Source organism: Delphinus delphis, chromosome 19 (genome assembly GCF_949987515.2).
Source record: "Delphinus delphis chromosome 19, mDelDel1.2, whole genome shotgun sequence".
NCBI lineage: Eukaryota > Metazoa > Chordata > Mammalia > Artiodactyla > Delphinidae > Delphinus > Delphinus delphis.
The window spans coordinates 52,438,060-52,461,355 of NC_082701.1; the positions used below are offsets into that span (position 1 = coordinate 52,438,060).

General features: G+C 45.8%; 2 protein-coding genes across 3 annotated transcripts in view; both read left to right on the forward strand.

The window, feature by feature from the left end:
* The window catches only part of CFAP52 (cilia and flagella associated protein 52), a 33,759-nt gene extending 29,236 nt beyond the window's left edge, over positions 1 to 4,523 (forward strand). Inside the window, exons 12-14 of the mRNA XM_059997943.1 lie at positions 16 to 118; positions 3,055 to 3,166; positions 4,098 to 4,523. Coding sequence (XP_059853926.1) covers positions 16 to 118; positions 3,055 to 3,166; positions 4,098 to 4,273 — 391 coding nt within the window. The 3' untranslated portion in view covers positions 4,274 to 4,523. The remainder of the gene's footprint in view (positions 1 to 15; positions 119 to 3,054; positions 3,167 to 4,097) is intronic.
* A 2,088-nt stretch (positions 4,524 to 6,611) lies between these two features.
* The window catches only part of USP43 (ubiquitin specific peptidase 43), a 62,495-nt gene continuing 45,810 nt past the window's right edge, over positions 6,612 to 23,296 (forward strand). For both annotated transcript variants that reach the window (XM_059997941.1, XM_059997942.1), the window contains exons 1-2: positions 6,612 to 7,151; positions 18,423 to 18,554. In XM_059997941.1, coding sequence (XP_059853924.1) covers positions 6,648 to 7,151; positions 18,423 to 18,554 — 636 coding nt within the window. In that variant the 5' untranslated portion in view covers positions 6,612 to 6,647. The remainder of the gene's footprint in view (positions 7,152 to 18,422; positions 18,555 to 23,296) is intronic.

Here is a 23,296-nt window from a genome sequence, read left to right on the forward strand (position 1 = left end):
GAATCTATTTTTCAGGCGTCTTAGGAGGAATCAGATGATCCTGGCTAACACCTTATTCCAGTGTGTTTGTTACCACCCTGAAGAGTTCCAGATCATCACCAGCGGGACAGACAGAAAGGTAAGAGTCAAGATCTTTCTGGTACAAGAGAAGAGCAGTGACGCCTTGTGGCTGAGGGTACAGGCCCTGGAGTCAGGCCATGCCAGTTCAAACCATGGGTTTGCTGGTGATCCGCCGTGTCAGTTTGGAAATGCTACATAACGTTTTGGGGTGCCTTTGCTTCCTTTTCTGCAAAATGGAAGTGATGACACCACTGACCTCATGCAGTTGCTGTGGGGATTAAAGTCATGATTGAATATGATGCTAAAAGCAGGGGGCCTGGCACAGAGCGGGCGCTCAGTAAGTACTGGTTTTGATTATGACGACATTTCTAAGGCTGGAAGTGTTGTGCCCAAAGGAGCTGTCACTTTGATTAAATTCAAATTGAATGACAATAGAGCTCATCTCTCATCACCCTACTTTGTCAATATATTAAAAATCTCTTAAGCTAGGGAGTCCATGTCCTTCAGTGAAAATTGGCCATTATTTGGGGGGGAACATTTCCCCCTTGGAGCAAGCAGGAGGCTTCAGGAGAGAGACACATGGAAGGGCAAGGAAGCTGGGGTGTCTCCCACCCTGCCAGCCACATCGGATCAGCCAGATCTTGGCCTGATTACCTGCACATCCAATTACTGGGTTTGAATACCCCTAATGTAGACTTTGAGATAATTGAAGAAGAGTTTGCATATTTATTGTTTTGCCAGATACAGGCTAAGTTCATGGAGTTAAAAGTATTGAGGGAAAAATACAAAAGGTACCTTCCCTCCCCACCTCCACCCCCCAAATTAGAATCTAGGAGTGGGGTTTTTTCCTGTTTAAGCTTCCCAGGTGATTGGGAACGACTGCCTGAGACACTTTGTCATAAAAACCCAAGGAATGCTGCCTGGTCCAACCGGGATCTGCCCGACACACACAGAATGTTCTGGGAGGGCGTGAAGAACTGCCTCTGTGTTCCAGTCTCTGTAGATTGTTAGGTTTCTTTGTGTCTCATCTGCCCAAACTGGCCTATGCCTGCCCATCCCCCAACCTGTGCTTGACTTGTGGTCTAAGTGGGCTTCCTCTTGGCACTGGGGTGGGAGGGATATTAGGGAGTTAATCACCACGTCACTATAAATGCTTTGATGGACGGTTCATATTGTTTCTAAATTAGTGTGATGTCTGCCATATTCTAGGTTTCAGCTTTTGCGGCTTGAAACAGTCTATTTCCCTCTTATTTGAATTTTGACCAGAATATTCCAACCATAAATCACAAATCTGTCCAACTACTCTAAGTGCTGGGGACATGACAGTGTCCCTGCTGTCATGGAGCTTACCTACCTTTGGGTGGGAGGGGATGGAATGGGATAGTACACATGTAAATGAGTCCATGAAAGAGCAATGAGTAATAAGTGAACAAGATGATACGAGATGGTGAAAGAGCTAAAAAAATATATAGAACAGGCTATAGGATAATGGCTGGGAGAAGGAAGCTGTTTTAGCAAGGATGGTCAGCGAGGCCTCCTTAAGGAGGTGGCGCTTGAGCTGAGGCCTGAGTGCCAGGAGGACCCAGCCATGCTTTGATCTCAGGGAAGACCATTCCTGGCAGAGGACGCTTGGGAAAGCCCAGGGGAGGCTCACTTTGACTTCCCTGGTCAAGGAAGCTGGTCATCAAGCACCAGTGACTTACATCGATGGGATTCCTGAGAAACTAGGATTTTGGCATGCTTTCATACTCCTTTATGTTTTTACTATGAAATCAGAACTTTATTGTTAAAGTGACCGAGCATCGATAGAAATTATAAAGCAAAATAAATAAATAAAAAGAAAAGAAAAATTTTAAATAGCATATACCATTTCTAGCTAAATTCAGAGGAATACAGATTCCTGGCGTAATGACGGGAACACAGGAAGTTGCCACCAACATGAAACAGAGAGAAAGTTCTGGGTGAAATACCCAAGTTCCCACTCCTGATTCCTGGTCAAGGGCTCTATGTTTAGAAAGAAATTTTTTTTTTTTCTTGCGGTATGCTGGCCTCTCACTGTTGCGGCCTCTCCCGTTGCGGAGCACAGGCTCCGGACGCGCAGGCTGAGCGGCCATGGCTCACGGGCCCAGCCGCTCCGCGGCACGTGGGATCCTCCCGGACCGGGGCACGAACCCGTGTCCCCTGCATCGGCAGGCAGACTCTCAACCACTGCGCCACCAGGGAAGCCCTAGAAAGAAATTTTATTTGTGAATTGGTTGTACATTTACAAAGTTAAAAAAAAAAAAAAAGCATAAAACCAGTATATTCAGAGAAAAATCTTCCTTCCTTGAGCCCCTGTCTCCTTTCCACCCCTAACCCAGTTCCTTGGCCCAGGAGGGGGCGGGGGGTGTGTGTGTGTGAGGATGCGGGTGGAATATATGATCAGTCTCTGTTTAAACCCAGCCCTGCGGAATGTTCTGTTGCTTTGAGGCAGAAGAGAAGGTTTGGAATAAGGGTGGGGTGAGGAAGAGGGAGGGCCAGCCGCGGTGAGAGCTCACTTGTTAAGGCCCAGTCTCCAGAACTTTCCAGAACTGCTCATTCCCCAAGCTGGAGGAAGGAAATGCTTTCCCCTCCCGCCAGGCCTAAAGAAAGCTTCACTTTCCTCCTCTTAAGAGCAGAATTGGGAAAGCGGATGCAGTGGCCGCTTCCTTCTCTCCTTTACAGCTCCCTTCAGGCTCAGTCTGCGCCATCTGACCAGAAGTACTCTCTGTCTCAATCCAGTTTACCAGCATATCAACACCTCTTTAAACTGAATGCAAATTTTAAAGCCACTACTAAAAATATTAAAATGATTTCTCCACCCCCTGCTTTAGCCTATTTATAATTTCAGCTGGTGTATCATCCCGGGTGTATTTTTGCCGTCTGCTATATAAAGTAGAACCTTCTTTTGTTAGCATGCGTGTGGATGATTTCACTGAGCTGAACCCCGCCTCATGCTTCTTTCTCGAATTGCAGATTGCTTACTGGGAAGTGTTTGATGGGTCAGTAATCAGAGAGTTGGAAGGTTCCTTGTCCGGGGCCGTCAATGGCATGGATATCACCGTGGAAGGAGTGCATTTTGTCACAGGTCAGTCCTGGGATAAGAGAAGAAAGCCAAGCCCAGCTTATTTAAATGGGAAAGTGGAACTCCCAGGCGGGAGGCAACTGGAAGTGACCACAAAAGGGTCTAAAGGGCAACGTGGTTAGATTCAGGCCCGAACACTGCAGCCGGTGTGGCTGGGAAAGAAAACTCCAGAAGCCACATTTCAATGAGAGGAAACATTTGCTCACGAGCCTTAGGGACACAAATATAAACCTAAGCTTCCACTGTGTGCTCTTTTTGTGGTGGGCAGCGATGAAAGAAATGGGCCTTTACACGATCTTGTAAACCAATTATACTTCAATTTAAACAAATTAATTAATTGAAAAAGAAAGAAAGAAAGAAATGGGCCTTTACATGGGCTGGGCTGTCCAGTCTGCCTTGCTCTGCTATTTCCTACTGAAGTCTTAAATGCCAGGCTTTTCGGTCAGCATTTCCAGGGGGCATTTGCCACACAATGTGCCCACTGCAACAGCATCAGTCCCATTTCTTGCAGCCTCTTTGATTCTTCCGGACAGTAACCAGTTAATGTTCCAAATCAATAAAAGTTTCACAAACACATTTATGTAAAGCATGATATAAAATTAGACATGGTATGATCCTAATCACATATTCAGATGTATATCTGTGTAACTTACAGAGAAAAGACCGGAAGGAACTAAACCAAGATGTTACTAGTGGTTCTTTCTGGATGGTGGGATCAGGGGTGATGTCACCTCTTTACATTTTTTCCCCCCAAATTAACTACAACAGATCTAGCTTTTTATAATCAAGGAAAAGAGTGTTTATAAAGATAGGTTTTTCTTCCTTTAAATCGGCACATGGGGAATGTATTGAAAACGATCCAGTAATTTAAAATCAGGACTGTTTCTCTCTGTTCTGCTGCAGCAATGCCACGTGACTGCTTTGTCATTTTCAGGTGGAAATGACCGTCTTGTCAAAGTTTGGGATTACAATGAGGGTGAAGTGACTCACGTTGGGGTGGGACACAGTGGCAACATCACCCGCGTCCGGATAAGTCCAGGAAATCAGTACATCATTAGCGTGAGTGCCGATGGCGCCATTTTGAGATGGAAGTACCCATTTCCCTCATGAAACGTTGGAGACCTCCTGGATTCACAGCACTGAATACCGTCCTGTTGGAGGCTGAGCTTAGATAACTCCACGACTAGTCTTGCTTTCTCACACCTGTGTGTCTGTGCTTTGGTCAAAATACTTTATCTACAAGTTTCTCCTTTCCTTTATAGAATGCATTTTACATTCTCGAATTGTATATTAAAACTGAGACGTGTTCAAGAATACGTCCAGACTGTAAAGTTTTTTTATTATAAGTTCCCAGTTGTTGGTTTCCTGTCATAATCTCCCTTCTATGACTCTGCAAAACCCACAGCCCTTCCTCATAATTTGTCCACAGATAACCATTGCTGTTAGTTTCTAAAAATAAGGAAGGTGAATTTACCTTCTTTTTTTTTTTTTTTTGCGGTACGCAGGCCTCTCACTCTTGTGGCCTCTCCAGTTGCGGAGCACAGGCTCCAGACGCACAGGCTCTGCGGCCATGGCTCACGAGCCCAGCCGCTCCGCGGCATGTGGGATCTTCCCGGACCGGGGCGCGAACCCATGTCCCCTGCATCCACAGGCGGACTCTCAACCACTGCGCCACCAGGGAAGCCCCAAATTTACCTTCTTAATCAGCATTTCATTGGTCAAGCTGCCTGCGGCAAGACGTGGGTTTGGATCCAGATCTTGGGTAGGGTTTTTGTTTTGTTTGAACTCTCTGATACTCCGTTTTGTAAAGCAAGAATACCTGCTCAAAAAGTGATTGTGAGAATTAAGTGAAATAATGTATTAAAGCGTCGGCAGAGTTCATGACACAGAGTAGAAACTTCAGTACGAATTATGGTGCTTTCTCAAAGAAAATGTGTGTCGGGGATCTTGGGGGTAATTATCAAAGGTGAAATTTCATAGATATTTTTCTGGAGTTAACCATAAAATCTTTCTCCTCTGCTTACCATTAGAAGAGCGATGGAATGGACCTTGTGTATTGACCGTCCAACCAGGGACGGTGTCCTTTTCCAGGGAGCATAAATAACGGTATTTCCCAGAAACACTTCAAGTCTCTAATTCACAGGACAGTCTTTTGTTCTGTGCATATTCTTTATCCTTTGCCTAATGCTTTTTTCCCCCCCCTGCATCAGGTAACCAACCTGCTGCTGCCCTATTTGACATATCAAGGTGGATATTTAATAAATGATGACCACTTTATTCATCAGATAATAAGTAACATTTCAGGGCATTCATGTGATAAGCCTCCTGCTAATCTCTTGTTGAGCTAGAAATTGATGAGAAATTCACTTTGCGAGACTGCCGGATTAACGTGACAGTTACAAGATAAAGTGAGGGAGGTCCCCAGGGAATCAAGGGCAAGGCAATGCCAAGTCAATTCTTATTGGGCAACAATTCAGCTGGGATTTTGCGTTAAGGAGTGAACGTGAGACCTCCTAGGAGGCGCGCCCGGGAGCTGGAAAACTTCCTGGTGAGCAAATACTGAGGTTGGAAAGATCTAAGCTGCGGGGTTGTCAGTCCACAGACCCTGCTCGAGTTCCGGCTTCTCTGCTTACGGGTCGTGTGGCCTCAGCCCATTGCGTTAACTTCTCTGAGCCCGTTTCTCCACCAAATAAACCGAGGACGGTCAAGTCTCGCTTGCAAGTTTTGATAAACGCCCTAACCTAGTCTGTAATTTAAACAAGCAAACCACAACCAATCCCGGGTGTTTCTACACGCGCCTTCCAGTTCGGGTCCCAGGATGGCGGGTCCCGCAAAGGCTCTGCCTCCCCTGCGGGGCAGACGGGCTGGAAGGAGGTGGCGCCATCTGTCCGCACACACCTGAGCCTGCGGCGGAACCAGCGGTACCAAGGTACTCTCCACCCGTTCACCGCCCCCAGGGCGCGTCTCTCGCTACGCCGGAGGCTGCCCTCTGGGGAACCTTCCTTTCCCTTCTTTTCACCTTCGCCTGGAGGTAATTACAAGAAATTTAGCAACAGCCACGGCTTTGCAATTTACTAGGGCGTTCACATTTATCATTCCTCTATTACTTTCACAGCTTGAAGGCGGGGAGCGGACTAGGAGCAGAGGTTAAATTCAGGTCGGTAGGTTTAGGAGAGGTTAGGAAATGGGAGGGAACCTGAGCTCTGCGCTCCAGTGCTTTTATTCCTGGTCCGAGCGGCGGGGGCGGGACCCGACGGGGGTGGGGGCGGCGGGGCGCTGCCCGGGGCGGGCCCTACGGCCTGATTCCCGCGCGGGGCGGGGCGGCCCCGCCCTTGGCTCCGCCTCCGCCCGATTCCCGCACACCTGGCCCGCAGGTAGCCGGCTCCCGGGTGCCTTTCCGAGCCTGGAAGGGCCTGTTGGCTGCTCGTCTGTCCGGCGCCTGGAGGCTGGGAGCTCCGCTCCGGGAGGGGCGCCGGCGGGAGCCATGGACCCGGGCGCGGGGGCCGCGACCGGAGAGGGGCCGCCCGCGCCCCGGCCCCGCCGCCGCCGCTCCCTGCGCCGCCTGTTTGGCCGCTTCCTGCTGGCGCTGGGCAGCCGCTCCCGCCCCGGGGACTCGCCGCCCCGGCCCCAGCCCCAGCCGGGACACGGCAATGGCGACGGGGAGGGAGGCTTTGCTGGCCCCCCGGGCCCGGATCCAGCTGCTCCCGGAAGCCCCGGGGAGGAGCGCCCGCCCCGACCCCAGCCCCAGCTCTCCGCCGGCGACGGGGCGCGGATCCCGGGAGCTCAGGGCTTGAAGAACCACGGCAACACCTGTTTCATGAACGCCGTGGTGCAGTGTCTCAGCAACACCGACCTGCTGGCCGAGTTCCTGGCGCTGGGGCGCTATCGGGCGGCGCCGGGCCGCGCCGAGGTCACCGAGCAGCTGGCGGCGCTGGTGCGCGCGCTCTGGACGCGCGAATACACGCCCCAACTTTCCGCCGAGTTCAAGGTAGGCAGCGCCGGGCTGCCTCCAGCCTTGGCCGCTCGGCGGCAGCCACGTCCCGGCCTTTAGGGTTTCCCTTCTGGACCGTTGGGTGCTCCATCAGGAAAGGGGTTTCTTGGGGACTTCTCTAGATGGCATTTGCCGGTTAAGCCTCGGATTATCGCTTCTTTTTAAAATTAAATTTATTTTTACATTTTTATTTAGTTTTGTCTGCGTTGGGTCTTCGTTGCGGTGCGCGGGCTTCTCATTGCTGTGGCTTCTCTTGTTGCGGAGCACGGGCTCTAGGTGTGCGGGCTTCAGCAGTTGTGGCACGCGGGCTCTAGAGCGCAGGCTCATTAGTTGTGGTGCACGGGCTTAGCTGCTCCTCGGCATGTGGGATCTTCCTCGACCAGGACTGGGGCCCCCGTTCCCTGCATTGGCAGGCGGATTCTTTTTTTTTTTTTTTACACGTTTAAGTTTATTCAAATTTATTCAAAGCAATCTGGTTTCATATGTATTATGCTATTGGAAATAGTCTCATGTTTTGTTTTGTTTTTTAACATCTTTATTGGGCTATAATTGCTTTACAATGGTGTGTTAGTTTCTGCTTTATAACAAAATGAATCAGTTATACATATGTTCCCATATCTCTTCCCTCTTACGTCTCCCTCCCACCCTCCCTATCCCACCCCTCCAGGCGGTCACAAAGCACCGAGCTGATCTCCCTGTGCTATGCAGCTGCTTCCCACTAGCTATCTACCTTACGTTTGGTAGCGTATATATGTCCATGCCTCTCTCTCACTACCACTGCGCCACCAGGGAAGCCCACAGCCTTTGTTTTGAGTTGATTAGTGTGTCAGCGCTTGAGGCGGGTGAGTGCAGGGAGCTGGTGGATTTGAGCGAATTCAGCATTTCTGCACTCAGCAAACATTAGTTGAAGTATCGGAGGACTGTTCTAACGCCAGGGATAGAGGGTTTCCACTCTAGTTTCCAGTGCCGTGCGGGGAGTCGAACTTCGAAGGCCAAGGTCTAGGAGGAAGGAGGTGAATGATGAGAAGGACGCAGCCAGGCCAAGATCTAGGAGTAATCCCCACAGGGGGAGGGAACAGCAGTTGCAAAGACCAGAGGCCTGAAGGAGCTGAGAACTGGAGGCATGAAGAAAACTCGGGTGGCTCTTGCCCAGAAGAGTAGAGTGGGGAGGAGATGAGGTTGGCCAGATCATGTAAGGTTTGGGAGGCAACGGTAAGGAGTTTGGCTTTTATTCTAAGCCCATCGAAAGCTGAGAATCTGTGTGCCAGGTACTGTGCCGAGGGCCTGGGAGAGGCAGTGGGTGTGCTATATTGGAGGTGGCATGCTTTTGCTTAGTGTGAATGAAATCCCCTAGGATGCGTTAGCGTGGGTTTGTATCCTTTGTTCCTGGGGTCACGGTCTACTTACTGGGTATGCTGCAGGGTCATGAGGCTTTGGAAGTTATGTGTATCACTTCACCCAGGATTAAAGCGGGGCATTTGTTTGGGGTCCCAGTTGGATTAAAGAGTGCTGATAATTGACGCGCATGGCTGGCTTCCTGCTAAAAAACCACAGTTCTGGGCAGAGAGCTGAAGCTCCCCAAAGACTAGGGATTGTTGTTCTTGGGGGAGAGGGAACTTGTCAGTGTTCATTCCACAAGCATCACCGCTCTTGAGTTTCAGCCTGAGAAAGCAATCCTTGCCATGTGACCCACGAGGATGCCAACCCCTACCGTCCTCCCTCCTGCTTCCACTAGTGAAGCACTGTTCTGCAGGCGTCAGTGGGTCAAATGGGTGTCAGTAATATCTCCTTTTGGCATCATTTGCTTTTTAAATGTGAGAGGCAGTATCCTTTAGTGGTTCAGAGCAAGGTCTTGGTTACCTTGAGCAAGTTACTAAAATCTCAACTGTGCCTCAACTTTCCTTATCTGTAAAATGGGACTCTAGAGGTACCTACCTTCTTATAGGGTTGTTCTGAGGGTAAAATGAGCTAATTATAATTCCTCACTTGCAGAGACCTGGAGGGAGGGAGGTAATCCTGTGTACCTTTTCTATTGCTCCATGCATTCTCATCCAGTTACTGCAGGAATGGGAGAGACGGGAGTAGCTTGAAAAGTCTTCCAAATTAGTAATCACCTTCCATGACTCACCAGCGTTTCCTGTCTCTCTCAAATCCTGCTCTCAAATCCCTAGAGCCAAGAATCTCCCTGTGAGCCTCGGGGAGCTGAAGGATAATCAAACTGTTAATATGTTAGTAAGGGTGTTATAAGCCAGGGGTTCCTGGAACTTTCCTGGTAGGCAGCCTTGGAGACAGTGGGGAAGGATTCCAGAATCTGTGCTTTTAAACCTTGGGGATTGAAATCTAGGTGGGCACCTTTTATTTTACAGATGAGGAAACATTTATGCATTCAACAAATATTGAGTGTCTAGATACTATACAGGGAGCATGGAACACATGTGGGGTGATGAGTGCAAAACCCGATCCTGGGGCTCCTCTCCTGGAGCTTACGGTCCAGTGGGAGAGATGGATGTGAGTGAAGTAATACCACGGGCCCACGATTAGAACTGGTGACAAGTGCTACAAAATAAAGATGCTCTATTTACAGTAGCCAGGACATGGAAGCAACCTAAGTGTCCATCGACAGATGAATGGATAAAGAAGATGTGACACATATATACAATGGAATATTACTCAGCCATAAAAGGAAACAAAATTGAGTTATTTATAGTGAGGTGGATGGACCTAGAGTCTGTCATACAGAGTGAAGTAAGTCAGAAAGAGAAAAACAAATACCGTATGCTAACACATATATATGGAATGTAAAAAAAAAAAAAAAGGTTCTGATGAACCTAGGGGCAGGACAGGAATAAAGACACAGACGTAGAGAATGGACTTGAGGACAAGGGGAGGGGGAAGGGTAGGCTGGGACGAAGTGAGAGAGTGGCATGGACATATATATACTACCAAATGTAAAATAGACAGCTAGTGGGAAGCAGCTGCATGGCACAGGGAGATCAGCTCTGTGCTTTGTGACCACCTAGAGGGGTGGGATAAGGAGGGTGGGAGGGAGACGCAAGAGGGAGGGGATATGGGGTTGTATGTATGCATATAGCTGATTCACTTTGTTATAAAGCAGAAACTAACACACCATTGTAAAGCAATTATACTCCAATAAAGATGTTAAAAAAATAAAAATAAAAAATAAAGATGCTCTACGGCAATTCTGGCAGGAGGACGTGGTTGTTTGGGGAAGGTGGTGTGAGAAGGTGGGCTAGGAAGTCTTCCCAGGAGAGGGAACCATTGAGTTGAGTTTTGAAGGATGAAGGGTCAGCTAAGGACATGGGAGGGTGGGAAAGTGCATTATAGTTCCTGAGACTGAAACTGCCAGTCCCTGAGGGGGTGGGGCTGGGCAGGATAAATGCCTGATAAAATGAATTGATGAAAGCCTATGTGGCTGGGGGGAGGGGCTGGAGAATGGGTTTGGGAGAAGCCACAGAAGGTTGTGTAGAGGAGTTTGGTCTTTAAGACGGATTATTAGCTTCACACCGAGGAAGGGAGGAAGTTGAGAAGCAGCCAGCAGGCTGGAGTGAGTTACTCCAGCGCAGCCACCCAAAAAGGATGGGTCTGTGGTGTTCCCCCTCCCTGGGCCCTGAGTCACCCAGCTTCCCAGTGATAGTAGGACTTAAGAGCAAATGAATAAATACATTTTAAAAATCCTGTCCATGGTATTATCCATAATACTTTGATTTCTAATGATGTAATTCAATGTATATAACTATAAAAAATTGGAAAATGCTAAAATGTAAAAAAAAAAAAAAAGATCTGGAACTGCACCCCCTGGAGGTAACCATCACTGCTGTGTTGATGTGCTTCAGATCATGTACAAACAATTGGAAATTCTAGTTTTGTATCCTGCTGTTTTCAGTTAAGTATTATCATAAGACTTTCTCCTGGTCATTAAAATGTTTTATAAAACTTAATTTTTAATGATTGTGTAATATCTCATTAAATGAACCAATCCCTAGGGAGAGGTTTATGTACTGTACAATTTTCCAGCTATCATGCTACATTGAAAATTCTTGTATTTAAATCGTCGTCCTCAGCTCTGATCATTTCCATAAGCTTAATTCCTTGAAGTGAAACGACGTGGTCAAAACAAAGATGACTGTTTTGTCCTTTTTATGTTTCTTGCTTTTTTTTTTTCTTGCTGTCCGCGGGCTTCTCACTGTTGTGGCCTCTCCCGTTGCGGAGCACAGGCTCCGGATGCGCAGGCTCAGCGGCCATGGCTCACGGGCCCAGCCGCTCCGCGGCATGTGGGATCTTCCCGGACCGGGGCACGAACCCGTGTCCCCTGCATCGGCAGGCGGACTCACAACCACTGCGCCACCAGGGAAGCCCTGTTTCTTGCTTTTTAAATCAATTTTTACGAGGTATAAATTATGTACAGTGAAAGGCACCCATTTTTAAAAATTGAGTTATATGTGAGATATAACACTGTGTGGGGTATATACTACATTGGTTTGATACATTTGTACTGCAGTATGACTGCCAATAGTAGCATTGGTTAACACCCTTATCTCGTCATGTAATTGTCATTTCTTTTAGCTCTGGGAACAACTAAGATCTAGTGTCTTAGCAAATTTATCGTTTATAGTACAGTTTTGTTGTCTATAATCACTGGACGGGTACACTTCATTTCATTGTACTGTGCAGATATTGCGTTCTTTACAAATTGAAGGTTTGTGACAGCCCTGCGTCAGTCAAGTCTATCAGCGCCCTTTTTCCAAGAGCCTTTGCTCACTTTGTGTCTCTGTCACATTTTGGTCATTCTCACAGTATCTACAACTTTTTCATTGTTATTATATTTGTTATGGTGATCTGTGATCAGTGATCTTTGATGTTACTATTATCATTGTTTTGGGCTGCCGTGAACTGCGCCTATATAAGATAGTGAACTTAAATGTGTGTGTTCTGACTGCTCCACCAACCGGCTGTTCCCCCACCTCTCTCCCTGTTCTTGGGCCTCCCTCTTCCCTGAGACACACAATATTGTAATTAGGCCATTTAATAACCCCACAGTGACCTCTAAGAGTTCAAGTGAAAGGAGAGGTCAATCCATGCGGCAAATGTCTTATTTTCGGAAATTGCCCCAGTTACCCTGACCGGTCAGCAGCCACCAACGTGGGGGCCAGACCCTCCACCAGCAACAGATTAGACTCGCTGAAGGCTCAGATGATGGTCAGCATTTTGTTAGCAATAAATTGTTTTAGTTATTTATTTTTGCCATTTTATTTTTTCTGAATTTTATTTTATAATCAATTGTTTTTTAATTAAGGTCTGTAGGTTGTTTTTTTTAGACAATGCTATTGTACATTGTACTTCTGTAGTGTTAAGAGACTACAGAATAGCGTGAATATAATTTTATATGCCCTGGGAAACCAAAAAATTCACGTGACTCGCTTTCTTGAGATATTTGCTTTATTATGGTGGTCTGGAACTGAACCTACAATAACTCTGAGGTCTGCCTGTACCATGTATTAGTCTCCAGGACTTATTAATCTACTAGTTACAACTATGTACCCTTACACACCATCTGTCCCATCTCTCCACCCTCAGCCCCTGATAACCACTGTTTTATTTTCTGCTTTTCCAATTTCAGTTGTTTTTTAGATTCCACATGGAAGAGGTATCATACACTATCTGTCTTTCTCTGTCTGACTTATTTCAGCATAATGCCCTCAAGGTCCATCCACATTGTTGCAAGTGGCAGAATTTCTTTTCTCGGGGCCGAGTAAAAATTTTAAGTGTAGAATCTGATGAGTTTTGACATGTATGTACCTGTATAATCACCATCCCAATTTTAAGTATTTATTGTTTTTTAGTTTTGTTTTGTTTTTTTTTTTTGCGGTATGCGGGCCTCTCACTGTTGTGGCCTCTCCCGTTGTGGAGCCCAGGCTCCGGACGCGCAGGCTCAGCGGCCATGGCTCCCGGGCCCAGCCGCTCCGCGGCATGTGGGATCTTCCCGGACCGGGGCACGAACCCGTGTCCCCTGCATCGGCAGGCGGACTCTCAACCACTGCGCCACCAGGGAAGCCCTGTTTTTTAGTTTTTAGTTCAATTTTGTTGGGCTTGATTATTTTTAGTACCCACATTGACAGATTTCTTTCCAAATGATTATATCAAGTCGTAGATACATCAGCAATGCGTATTTTCCTAAGTGTTGGTTATTCTCTCTTATTAATTTATTGAACAAAAAGAAATAGCATCTTGTTTTTACATGTGTTTTTTTGATTAGGAGTGAGGTGTTGGATTTTTCTGTGCTTTTTTTTTTACTAGTTTTAAGACTGCTCTTGGAATTGTCTGCTCATGTCGTTTGTCTGTCCGTTCTGCCTCGGTCTTAATGTTCTTTTTTCTTGTTTCTGTAAGTTCCTTAACTCTAGCCATATTTGCTGCACATATCTTCTCCCAACTCTCTCCTTCTCCCTCCGGAAAGTTTTAGATTTATTTATCTCATACCTTTTGATAAACATTCTATGTTATGTACTTCTAGTTTTTCTATGGCTGTATTAAGGATTTCAGCCATCTGGAATTTATCGTAGCTCACGTGCTTGAGGATCAATTTTAGACTAACAATTTTAGACGTACAGTAGGCCTCAAGCGATACGGTGGAGGCATTGCTTTTTAAAAACAAGGATACCTTCATCACTTGTATGTTTTGGAAGTTCTGGACAAAACCAGTAAGACGTGAAGTGGAAATGGAAAAAACAATATATTGAACAGAAGGAAAATTACTAAATCGTTCTAGAAATCCGTATTTTAGAATGATTGCTGTCGCTAATGGGTTCAGGTACAACACAGACAGTCAAAAGCAAGACCCATTTAGAAACATGAAAATGAGATTTCATACCTAAAACCATCCCAATGTATGAAATAAGTAGGAATACTTCTTAAAACAAATATGTTATAAATTATCAGTGGTGAGAGGAAGAAATACACACACACACACACACACACACACACACACACACACACACACAGATAGAGCTATGCCGTATTGCAGGGTAGAAATACCAAATATTGCCATTCATCTCTCCCAAGTTAAATCCCAAGGATTTAGCTTTCATGCAGTTCTAGTTACATTTCAATAGACTTTCTATGGGAATGTTTTCTGTAGAATCAGTAGGTAAAGTTATCTTAAAAAACTCTGTAAAATACCTGACAGATACTGTTATAATTGGGAAAAGACCAATAAAGAACAGTGTTCACTGTTAAAAAAATTCACAATGTACAAGTTAAAATGAAAAAGAAAATTACCTGTGGTCCCATCTTTCTATAACCATTTGTTAATGTTTTGCCAGACATTTTCTGGTCTTTTACCTTTCTATCTATAAATATATTTTTAAAATCTCAAATATACATTTTTGCTGTTTTTTTTTTTAACAACAGGATTATTTATCTTCTTTTCTCATTAGTATTTCCTGACGCATAATTTTTAAGGCCATCTGGTATAAGTGTGCAGTAAGTTCTCCCCAGATAACTTTGAGATATCTTTGCTTGGATCTCTCATTTCCTTAGGCTAAACCTCTTAAAGTGGAATCACTGTGTTTATAAAGAGGGACATTATTAAGGCCTTATCTTGTCTGTCTTCTCGAAGTTGTCAAATTCTTTCTGGAAAGGTTGTGTGGCTTTATGGCCAGAGTAAGAAGACAAGAGTGTCAGTCTTAAAGGATCAGCCTGATTAGCAGGAGAGGAATGGATCTCACATGGAAGAAAGAATGAGTAAAGGTATAGCCCATAGAAGTGGGAAAGTATGTTTGGGGCACCTGAGTGGCTCACTTACCTGGAGCTTTGAAACATGAGATGGGGTGGTGAGTGATGGATGGGGCCAGACTGGAGGAATCTGGATTATTAGGTGGTGAGTCAGCGAGTCGGAAGGGTTTGGGTGGGGACATGACATTACCAGCTGGGCTGTGGGAAGAAGGGTCTGTCCTGTCCTGCAGGCAGTGGGTGGTCAGGGGGAGGTGCTGGGGGCCGGGCTCCCCTCGAGGTAGGCGTTGCAGTCTGGGTCAGCGGGAGTTAGGACTCAGCAGTGGGAATGGGACTCTGGTGAAGGGGTGGGATGGAAACAGTCGGGAAGGCAGACTCAGAATGCTTGATTGACGTGGGTGTGAGATGGAACCTGCAAGAGGACCCTGACACTAAGAGAAAGAGCTGATTTTAGCGATTTCAAGCCGGAGGGGCTTGAATGTTGGTACTAAGGATGTAGGTGTGAGGGAGGCTGGGAGGTAGGGTTGCCAGGTAAAATACATGATGCCCAGCTCCATTTGAATTTCAGATAAACAATAACTTGTTAGTAGAAATATATTCCCAATATGGCCTGGGACATACTTATACCACAAACATTACCATTATTTACTGCTTATTCAAGGTTCATTTTATTTGCTAATTGGGCAGCCCTGCTTGGGGGTCAAAGTGCGGAGAAGCCTAGACCCTCCAGTGCACCCGAGCTAGTGTGTTTCAACTAAAGACTCAGAACCAGCATTTCGGTTAATTAAATCTTGGATTTTGCTTCGGCTCATCCTAAAGTTTCCTTTAAGTCTCAAGGAAAGATGAAAAAAAAGGAAAAGAAGAAAAGCCCAGGGCCTTTGATTAGATTGGGCTTGGTGAGATCTGCTGGGTTCACAGCTTTGCTCACACAGCTACCTCGGGTGGGCATGAACAGAGGACAGACCTACAGGGGACAAGGCCTGCCCTGTGCACTCACACAGAAAAGGGGGTTTGCTTACATTCAGATGCTCGTGCTTGCACAAAAAAGACCCTGGAAGGATGCTACGTAAGAAAATGTTCAAAGTGTCCTCCCTCTGGGGAGGGGAGGGGCACCCAGGCCTGGGAAGACTTTTCGTTACTGTTCTTTTTATATTTTGAATTATTTTTTTTAAGTAGGTGCATATATTACCCTTTGAAATAAACTTTTTGAAAGCTGGAACATGCATTTACCCAGAAAATGACAAAGCGGTCACCTTGTCTAACAGGACAGCATGAAGGGCACAGGAATGTGGGTGTTGTAGCCCCAGGCCCTAGACTAGTGCCTGGCCCCTAGTAGGCACTCAACAAATAAGTATTTATTAAAGGGATTAAGGACTGGCCCAAACATTTTGTGATCTAACCACAGAAGGAGATGTTTGCACTTCTCAAGTTTCATTCATTTTAGGAAGAGGCGGTGAAGGAACCACATGCGTGGTATTTAAGGAAGCCCACTTCAGTGGGCCATGTGGTCATTCTCAAAGAGGAGAGTTAACGCCGTGGGAATGAAGGAAACCACCGTGGAGAGAGAGGGACAAGAAGCTGTCCACCTTTGGGGTGAACAGAGAGAGACAGCGTGGAAATAGACTGAGGGTGTGGGTGGGGGGCCAGGTGAGCGTGCCCCTCAGCAATCCAAGGACCAGAGCTTCAGGGAGGAGAGATGATCACTCTATCAAAACAGTCTACCATGTGATCCAGCAGTCCCACTCCCGGGTATATTTCTAGAAAAAAATGAAAACACTAGTTTGAAAAGATACATGCCCCCCCAATGTTCATAGCAGCACTATTTACATTAGTCAAGACATGGAAGCAAACTAAGTGCCCATCAACGGACAATTGGGGACTTCCCTGGTTGCGCAGTGGTTAAGAATCCGCCTGCCAATGCAGGGGACACGGGTTCGAGCCTTGGTCAGGGAAGATCCCACGTGCCGCGGAGCAACTAAGCCCGTGTGCCACAACTACTGAGCCTGTGCTCTAGAGCCCGCGAGCCACAACTACTGAGCCCACGTGCCGCAACTACTGAGACCACCTGCCACAACTACTGAAGCCCACACGCCTAGAGCCTGTGCTCCACAACAAGCGAAGCCACCACAATGAGAAGCCCACGCACTGCAACGAAGAGTAACCCCCGCTTGCTGCAACCAGAGAAAGCCCGCACGCAGCAACGAAGACCCAACACAGCCAAAAATAAATAAAATTAAATGCTAAAAAAAATCTTAATCATTAAAAAAAACAATTGGATTAAGAAGATGTGGTATAAACATCCAATGGAACATTTCTCAGCCATAAAAAAGAATGAAATACTGCCATTTGCAGCAACGTGGATGGACCTGGAGAATATTATGCTTAGTGAAGTAAGTCAAAGGCAAATACTATATGATATCACTTACATGTGGAATCTAAAAAATAATACAAATGAATCTATATTCAAACAGAAACATATAGCACAGGGAACTCTACTCAAAAGAATCTAAAAAAGAGTGGATATATGTATAACCGGTTTACTTTGCCGTACAGCAGAAACTAACAACATTGTAAATCAACTATACTTCAATAAAAATTAAAATAAAATAAAATAAAAAAGAAACAAAACAAAACGGAAACAGACTCACAGACATAGAAAACAAACTTGTGGTTACCAAAGGGGAAAGGGACAAATTAGGGGTATGGGATTAACAGATACAAACTACCATACATGAAATAGATAAGCAACAAGGATTTACTGTAGAGCACAGGGGATTATACCCATTATGTTGTAACAACCTATAATGGAATAGAAGCTGCAAAAATACTGAATCACTACGCTGTACACCTGAGACTAACACAATATTGTAAATCAACTATACTTCAATTTAAAATATATATATATATATATACATATATTCAACAGACAACCCTGTGGGTTTTCAAAGGACAGGATACACAATGGTAGTCTTTCTGGAAAAAACGATGCCTCCTCCTATACAGAGAACCCTCACAGCATTTGGGGACACTGCCCCCCAAATGACAGGCTTTAGCAGGAAAGACCATTTCTCGCCCCACGTTGTTTCTGACTTGTCATCCTGGTCAAGGCTGAAGCACGACCATGGGTAGGCTTGGTGCTTCCAGGTCCTTATTTGGATGTTTGAAGGGCCAAATTGCCCCTCAAAGTGCGGGCTTCTCACTGCAGTGGCTTCTCTTGCTACATGGGCTCTAGGCGTGTGGGCTTCAGTAGTTGTGGCAGGTGGTCTCAGTAGTTGTGGCACGCGAGCTCAGTAGTTGTAGCTCGCGGGCTCTAGAGCTCAGGCTCAGTAGTTGCGGCGCACGGGCTTACTTGCTCCGCGGCATGTGGGATCTTCCCAGACCAGGGCTCGAACCCGTGTCCCCTGCATTGGCAGGCGGATTCTTAACCACTGCGCCACCGGGGAAGTCCCCAATTGTCCGTTGATGGGCACCTAGTTTGCTTCCATGTCTTGGCTAATGTAAACATTCTTCTGTTCCTTTCAGAACGCTGTCTCCAAATATGGCTCTCAGTTCCAGGGCAATTCCCAGCACGACGCCCTGGAGTTCCTGCTCTGGTTGCTGGATCGTGTGCACGAGGACTTGGAGGGCGCGGCCCGGGGGCTGGGGTCCGACAAGGTCAGTCGCCCTCGAAACAACACGTGGTGTTTGATTTTCTTTTTTCCCCTTGCGCGTTTACTCAGCTCTTCAAAACTCAATCTTGAGATTCAGATCCGTAGATGTTTGCGTATTCTGGCCGGTGTTCACACAGGACCGTTCCCTGCTTCTTCCTCTTTGACCCTTTTGTTTTAGACCAGACGTTTCCTCCCATTGCAGTTCCTCATCCTCTTTAATCCCAGTGACAGGGTGAATAGGGTTTCTGTTTGGTTTAAAGTTTGAAAAAAAAAATCTCCTTTTTGTCCAAAAAGTTTGGTCACCTGAGGCCATGGGTGCCATTGCTTATTGTTTTTAGATGCTTCCATTTTAACTCCACCCTTGCCTTTTCAGTTACTTATCCTACAGAGCAAGCGATTCCCAATCTTTTTTTTCAAGACACAGGATGGATGATCTTGGCATGTGGGCACACAGCAGTCCCAGATTTGGATGAAACCTCAAACCTTTGGGAGTAAGAAAGCCCTACGTCGTAGCCACCGCTAGTTGATAAATCAGCTGTGTTCTCTATGGGCTTTGCTAAATAAAGATCAGTGATGGGTTCTACTCGAATCCTATCCTTTTATCTCTCTCTTAAGAAAGTAAAAACGAGTGAAGTTACGATTCCATGAGTGAGCAGAATTATTACAACAATATCCATGAATAATCTGCTATAATTTAAAAAATGTTTCACAAGCTTTGGTAATTAATCAGTCGCATATTACTTTTTATGTGTCTCAAAACTGAGCCAGATGCAGCTACAAGAACTGCTGTACTTGTTTTTTGTTTGTTTGTTTTAATTCTGGACATTTTATTCCCATCCCCCTCGTGAAATCAATTAAAAAGCCCTTTGGAAGTGTTTCAATCTTTCACCCGTTACCTTCCCATCCTTACATTATCTGCTCAGAGACCATTATTCTAGAGTAATAAAGTTTGAATGGAAAAATGTGACACAAATGGACCTATCTACGAAACAGAAACAGACTCCCAGACGTAGAGAACAGACTTGTGGTTGCCAAGGGGGAGGGGGTTGGGGGAGGGAACTATTGGGCGTTTGGGATTAGCAGATGCAAACTAGTTTATACAGGATGGATAAACAACAAGGTCCTACTGTAGAGCACAGGGAACTATATTCTATATCCTGAGAAAAATCATAATGGAAAGGAATATGAAAAAGAATGGACATATATGTATAACTGAATCACTTTGCTGTACAGCAGAAATTAACACAGCATTGTAAATCAACTATATTCAATAAAATAAATTTTAAAAATAAAAGAATAAATAAATGGGGGGGAGATGGAATGGCAGTCACAGTTTGTAGGATGAATGAATCGAGATACGTAATGTGCAGCATGAGGACCGTAGTTAATAATACCATACCGAGTGCTGGAAATTTGCTAAGGGAGTCGATTTCAGGCCCTCTCACCACACATAATAAAAGGTAACTACATGAGGAGGTGGATATGTTGATTGGCTTGACTGAAGTAATCATTTCACCATGTAGATGTGTATCAAATCGTCATGTTGCACTCCTTAAATACATAGGATGTTTATTTAAAGATAAAATGGCTCAAGAAGCTGAGTCATTTTTTTTTCTTAACTTGTCCACACAGCCAGCTGTTGTCTTTGTTTCTTTCCCTTTTAAAAATGACAAGCGGCAACTTTAAGAAAAGGAGGGCATAGCCGTATATGTCTTGAATAAAGAATAGACCTCTTTTAAACAACAATATAATGTAGAAGCTAAGAGCTTGACAGAGCTGCAGAAAGAGTACTCATGTCTGAGACAGCAGGTTGCCCAATGCATGGAACAGGGAAGATAATGATTGTACAGTGTTCTGTACTCCTCAGAGCACATCTTGGAGTGTTATACACAGTATGAGTAGCTACTATCATTTGCGGGGTGTTGTTAGAGTTATTATCCCCATTTCATATATGGGTAAACCAAGAATCAGAGAGGCTGTGTAACCTTCCTGAAGCAGCACAGCTTAAGAAGAGGTAGAGTCAGGATTCAAATCCAAGGGAGGTCTGGCTTGAAAGCCTGTTTCCTTATCTTAAAAGGAACCATCCCAGGACTTCCCTAGTAGTCCAGTGGTTAAGACTTCACCTTCCACTGCAAGGGGCACAGGTTCGATCCCTGGTTGGGGAACTAAGATCCCACATGCCAAAAAGATAGAAAAATAAAAAGAACCACTCCATTCACCCCCAAAACACACAAACGAAACAAAGCAAAAACTTCACCAAACAGAACCTGGGAGGACCAGACACTTAAAGGTTATGGTGGTTTCTCTGGGTTGTGGGATTGTGGGTGATTTTTCTTATACGTACGATGATTTTCTGTTTATCTAATTCAGACCCTTTTAGTTGCAACTTGGTCCAACTTAAGGAGAGGGCATTTATTGTCTTTTAGAACTTGTGAGTCCAAGGGTTGATCCAGCTTCAGGTAAGGCTGGATCCAAGGTCTCCTTATCTCTTGTCTTTCTCTTCATTCTCAGACTGACTCTGCCCATCTAGTGGCAGGAGGGGCCCCTGCAGTGCTCACAGAGCCTTTTTCACTTGGGATTCCAGAAAAAGCCCAGGCAAGAGTCCGATTGTCTTAGCGTGGCTCACATGTCCACTCCTGGGCAGGTGACCAGCAGGATGGAATATTCTGATTGGGCACATGGGTCCCATGCCTGTGGGGTGAACTCCACCCAAATCACATGGGTAAGGAAGGTTTCTGTAGAGCTGGGGCACGTTGGAAAGGAATGCTGAGATGACAAACGTGTCACTACACTGTATTCCATAATCTTAGCATGAACACATTTTGAAATCAGAATGATGTATTAAAAAGAGAGAGATGTGGCTTCCCTGGTGGCGCAGTGGTTGGGAGTCCGCCTGCTGATGCAGGGGACGCGGGTTCGTGCCCCGGTCCGGGAAGATCCCACATGCCGCGGAGCGGCTGGGCCTGTAAGCCATGGCTGCTGAGCCTGCGCGTCCGAAGCCTGTGCTCCGCAACGGGAGAGGCCACAACACTGAGAGGCCCGCATACTGCAAAAAAAGAAAAAAAGAGATACTGTTTATTGAAGTGTGTTACATGCCAGACATTTCATATGATGCTTTTCATGACTTATTTCACTGATGCATAGGAGACACTCAATAAAACCCCTGAATGGTTGAATAAATTAAGTAGTTATCATGCTTTAATATTTGATAACTCATAATAAGGATAATAATAAGTAACTCATAATAAGGTTAATTCATATATTACAGTTAATGGAAATTTAGGTTAAATTGTCCAAGGTCCTTCAACTTCTACCTGTGGAAAGAGAATCAAACCTGAGTCTGTCTATTTCAAAGCCAGTGTGCTGGATCCCTTTCCTTATCCCGAGTTTCTTGTGCCTTCTGTTTCCCACCAGAGGGAGGGAGGAGACCTGGATGCCTCTTCCTTCTGGCTGCATCTAGAAAAGTCTTCTTGGGAGTTTCCTGGTGGCCTAGTGGTTAGCATTCCAGTCTTTCACTGCCATGGCCCGGGTTCAATCCCTGGTCAGGGAACTGAGATCCCGTAAGCCGTGTGGCATGGCCAAAAAAAAAAAAAAAAAACCAACAACAGCAAGCTTTTTGTCCTGTGCCAGGCAGTGCTTCCTACCTGGAAAGTAGGAGGGATAAACAGCCTTCCCAATTACCTTTCAGTCTTCCTCTTTTGTGCCTTTGTGGCAGGAAAAGGCTTTGGACTTAAGGATGAGGAAAAGCACAGAGAGGTTAAGTAACTTGCCCTAAGTCACACAGCAAGTCAGTGGGAGAGCAAGGATCCAGATCTAGAAAATTCAACTCTAGAACAGGGCTTCTTAGCCTCAGCACGTTTGACATTGGAGCTGGGTAATTCTTTACTGGGAGGGGTGTTGTCCTGTGCGTTGTAGCATTTGTAGCGCCCTTCTACCTACCAGACGCCAGTGGTACCCCTAACTGTGATTGATAAGCAAAAATGTCTCCAGACATGGCCAAATGTCCCCTGGTCGGGGGAGGGAAAAGCGTTTCCCCATTGAGAACCTCTGCTCTGGAGCCTTTGCTCCCAACCACAGTTCACCACCCCCAAACCTTTCTTTAAGACGCCTTTGAGTTTATTTAAGCCAATAATCCATAACAACTTCAAAACCCACATAAAAGCAGCCCTAATTGGTCTTCCAATTTCCAATGTGCCCCGCTACTATATGTATATGTTCTCCACGCTGCAGCCAGAGTGATCTTTTCAGAGAGGAAATAAGATCACGTCACTGTCCTGCTTAAATTCCCCTGGTGGCTTCCTGTTGCACTTACAACAGAATCCGGACTCCTATGCGGCTGACGGGGCCCTACCTGACTGGCCCACCAATCACTCCACCTGGTTTCAGGCCCCTCTGCCCCTTGCTCATCGTTCTCAGCCACGCTGGCTGCTTTCTGTTCCTTTAATGGCTAAGGGTGTCAGGAGGGCACCACAACCCAGCAAGACCAGGGGTGCTTGTTGGTCGAAGAGAGGAGCTTGGCCCACTCTTCATTTGATCTGATTGAAACCAGAAAAGATCTTTTTCTCTGTCTGGGGTCAAAACCTCTCCTGAAATTCACTCTTAGAAAATCGGGCTGCCTGCGGAGGCCTGGCTGTGAACGCTTGAAGGTGAACGAGCAGAGCTATTGGACTATTTGGCACAAACTTGATTTTCTGTTTCCAAGAAGGAAAGGGACTGTCCCCTGTGTAACTCTGAACAATTTCTCTT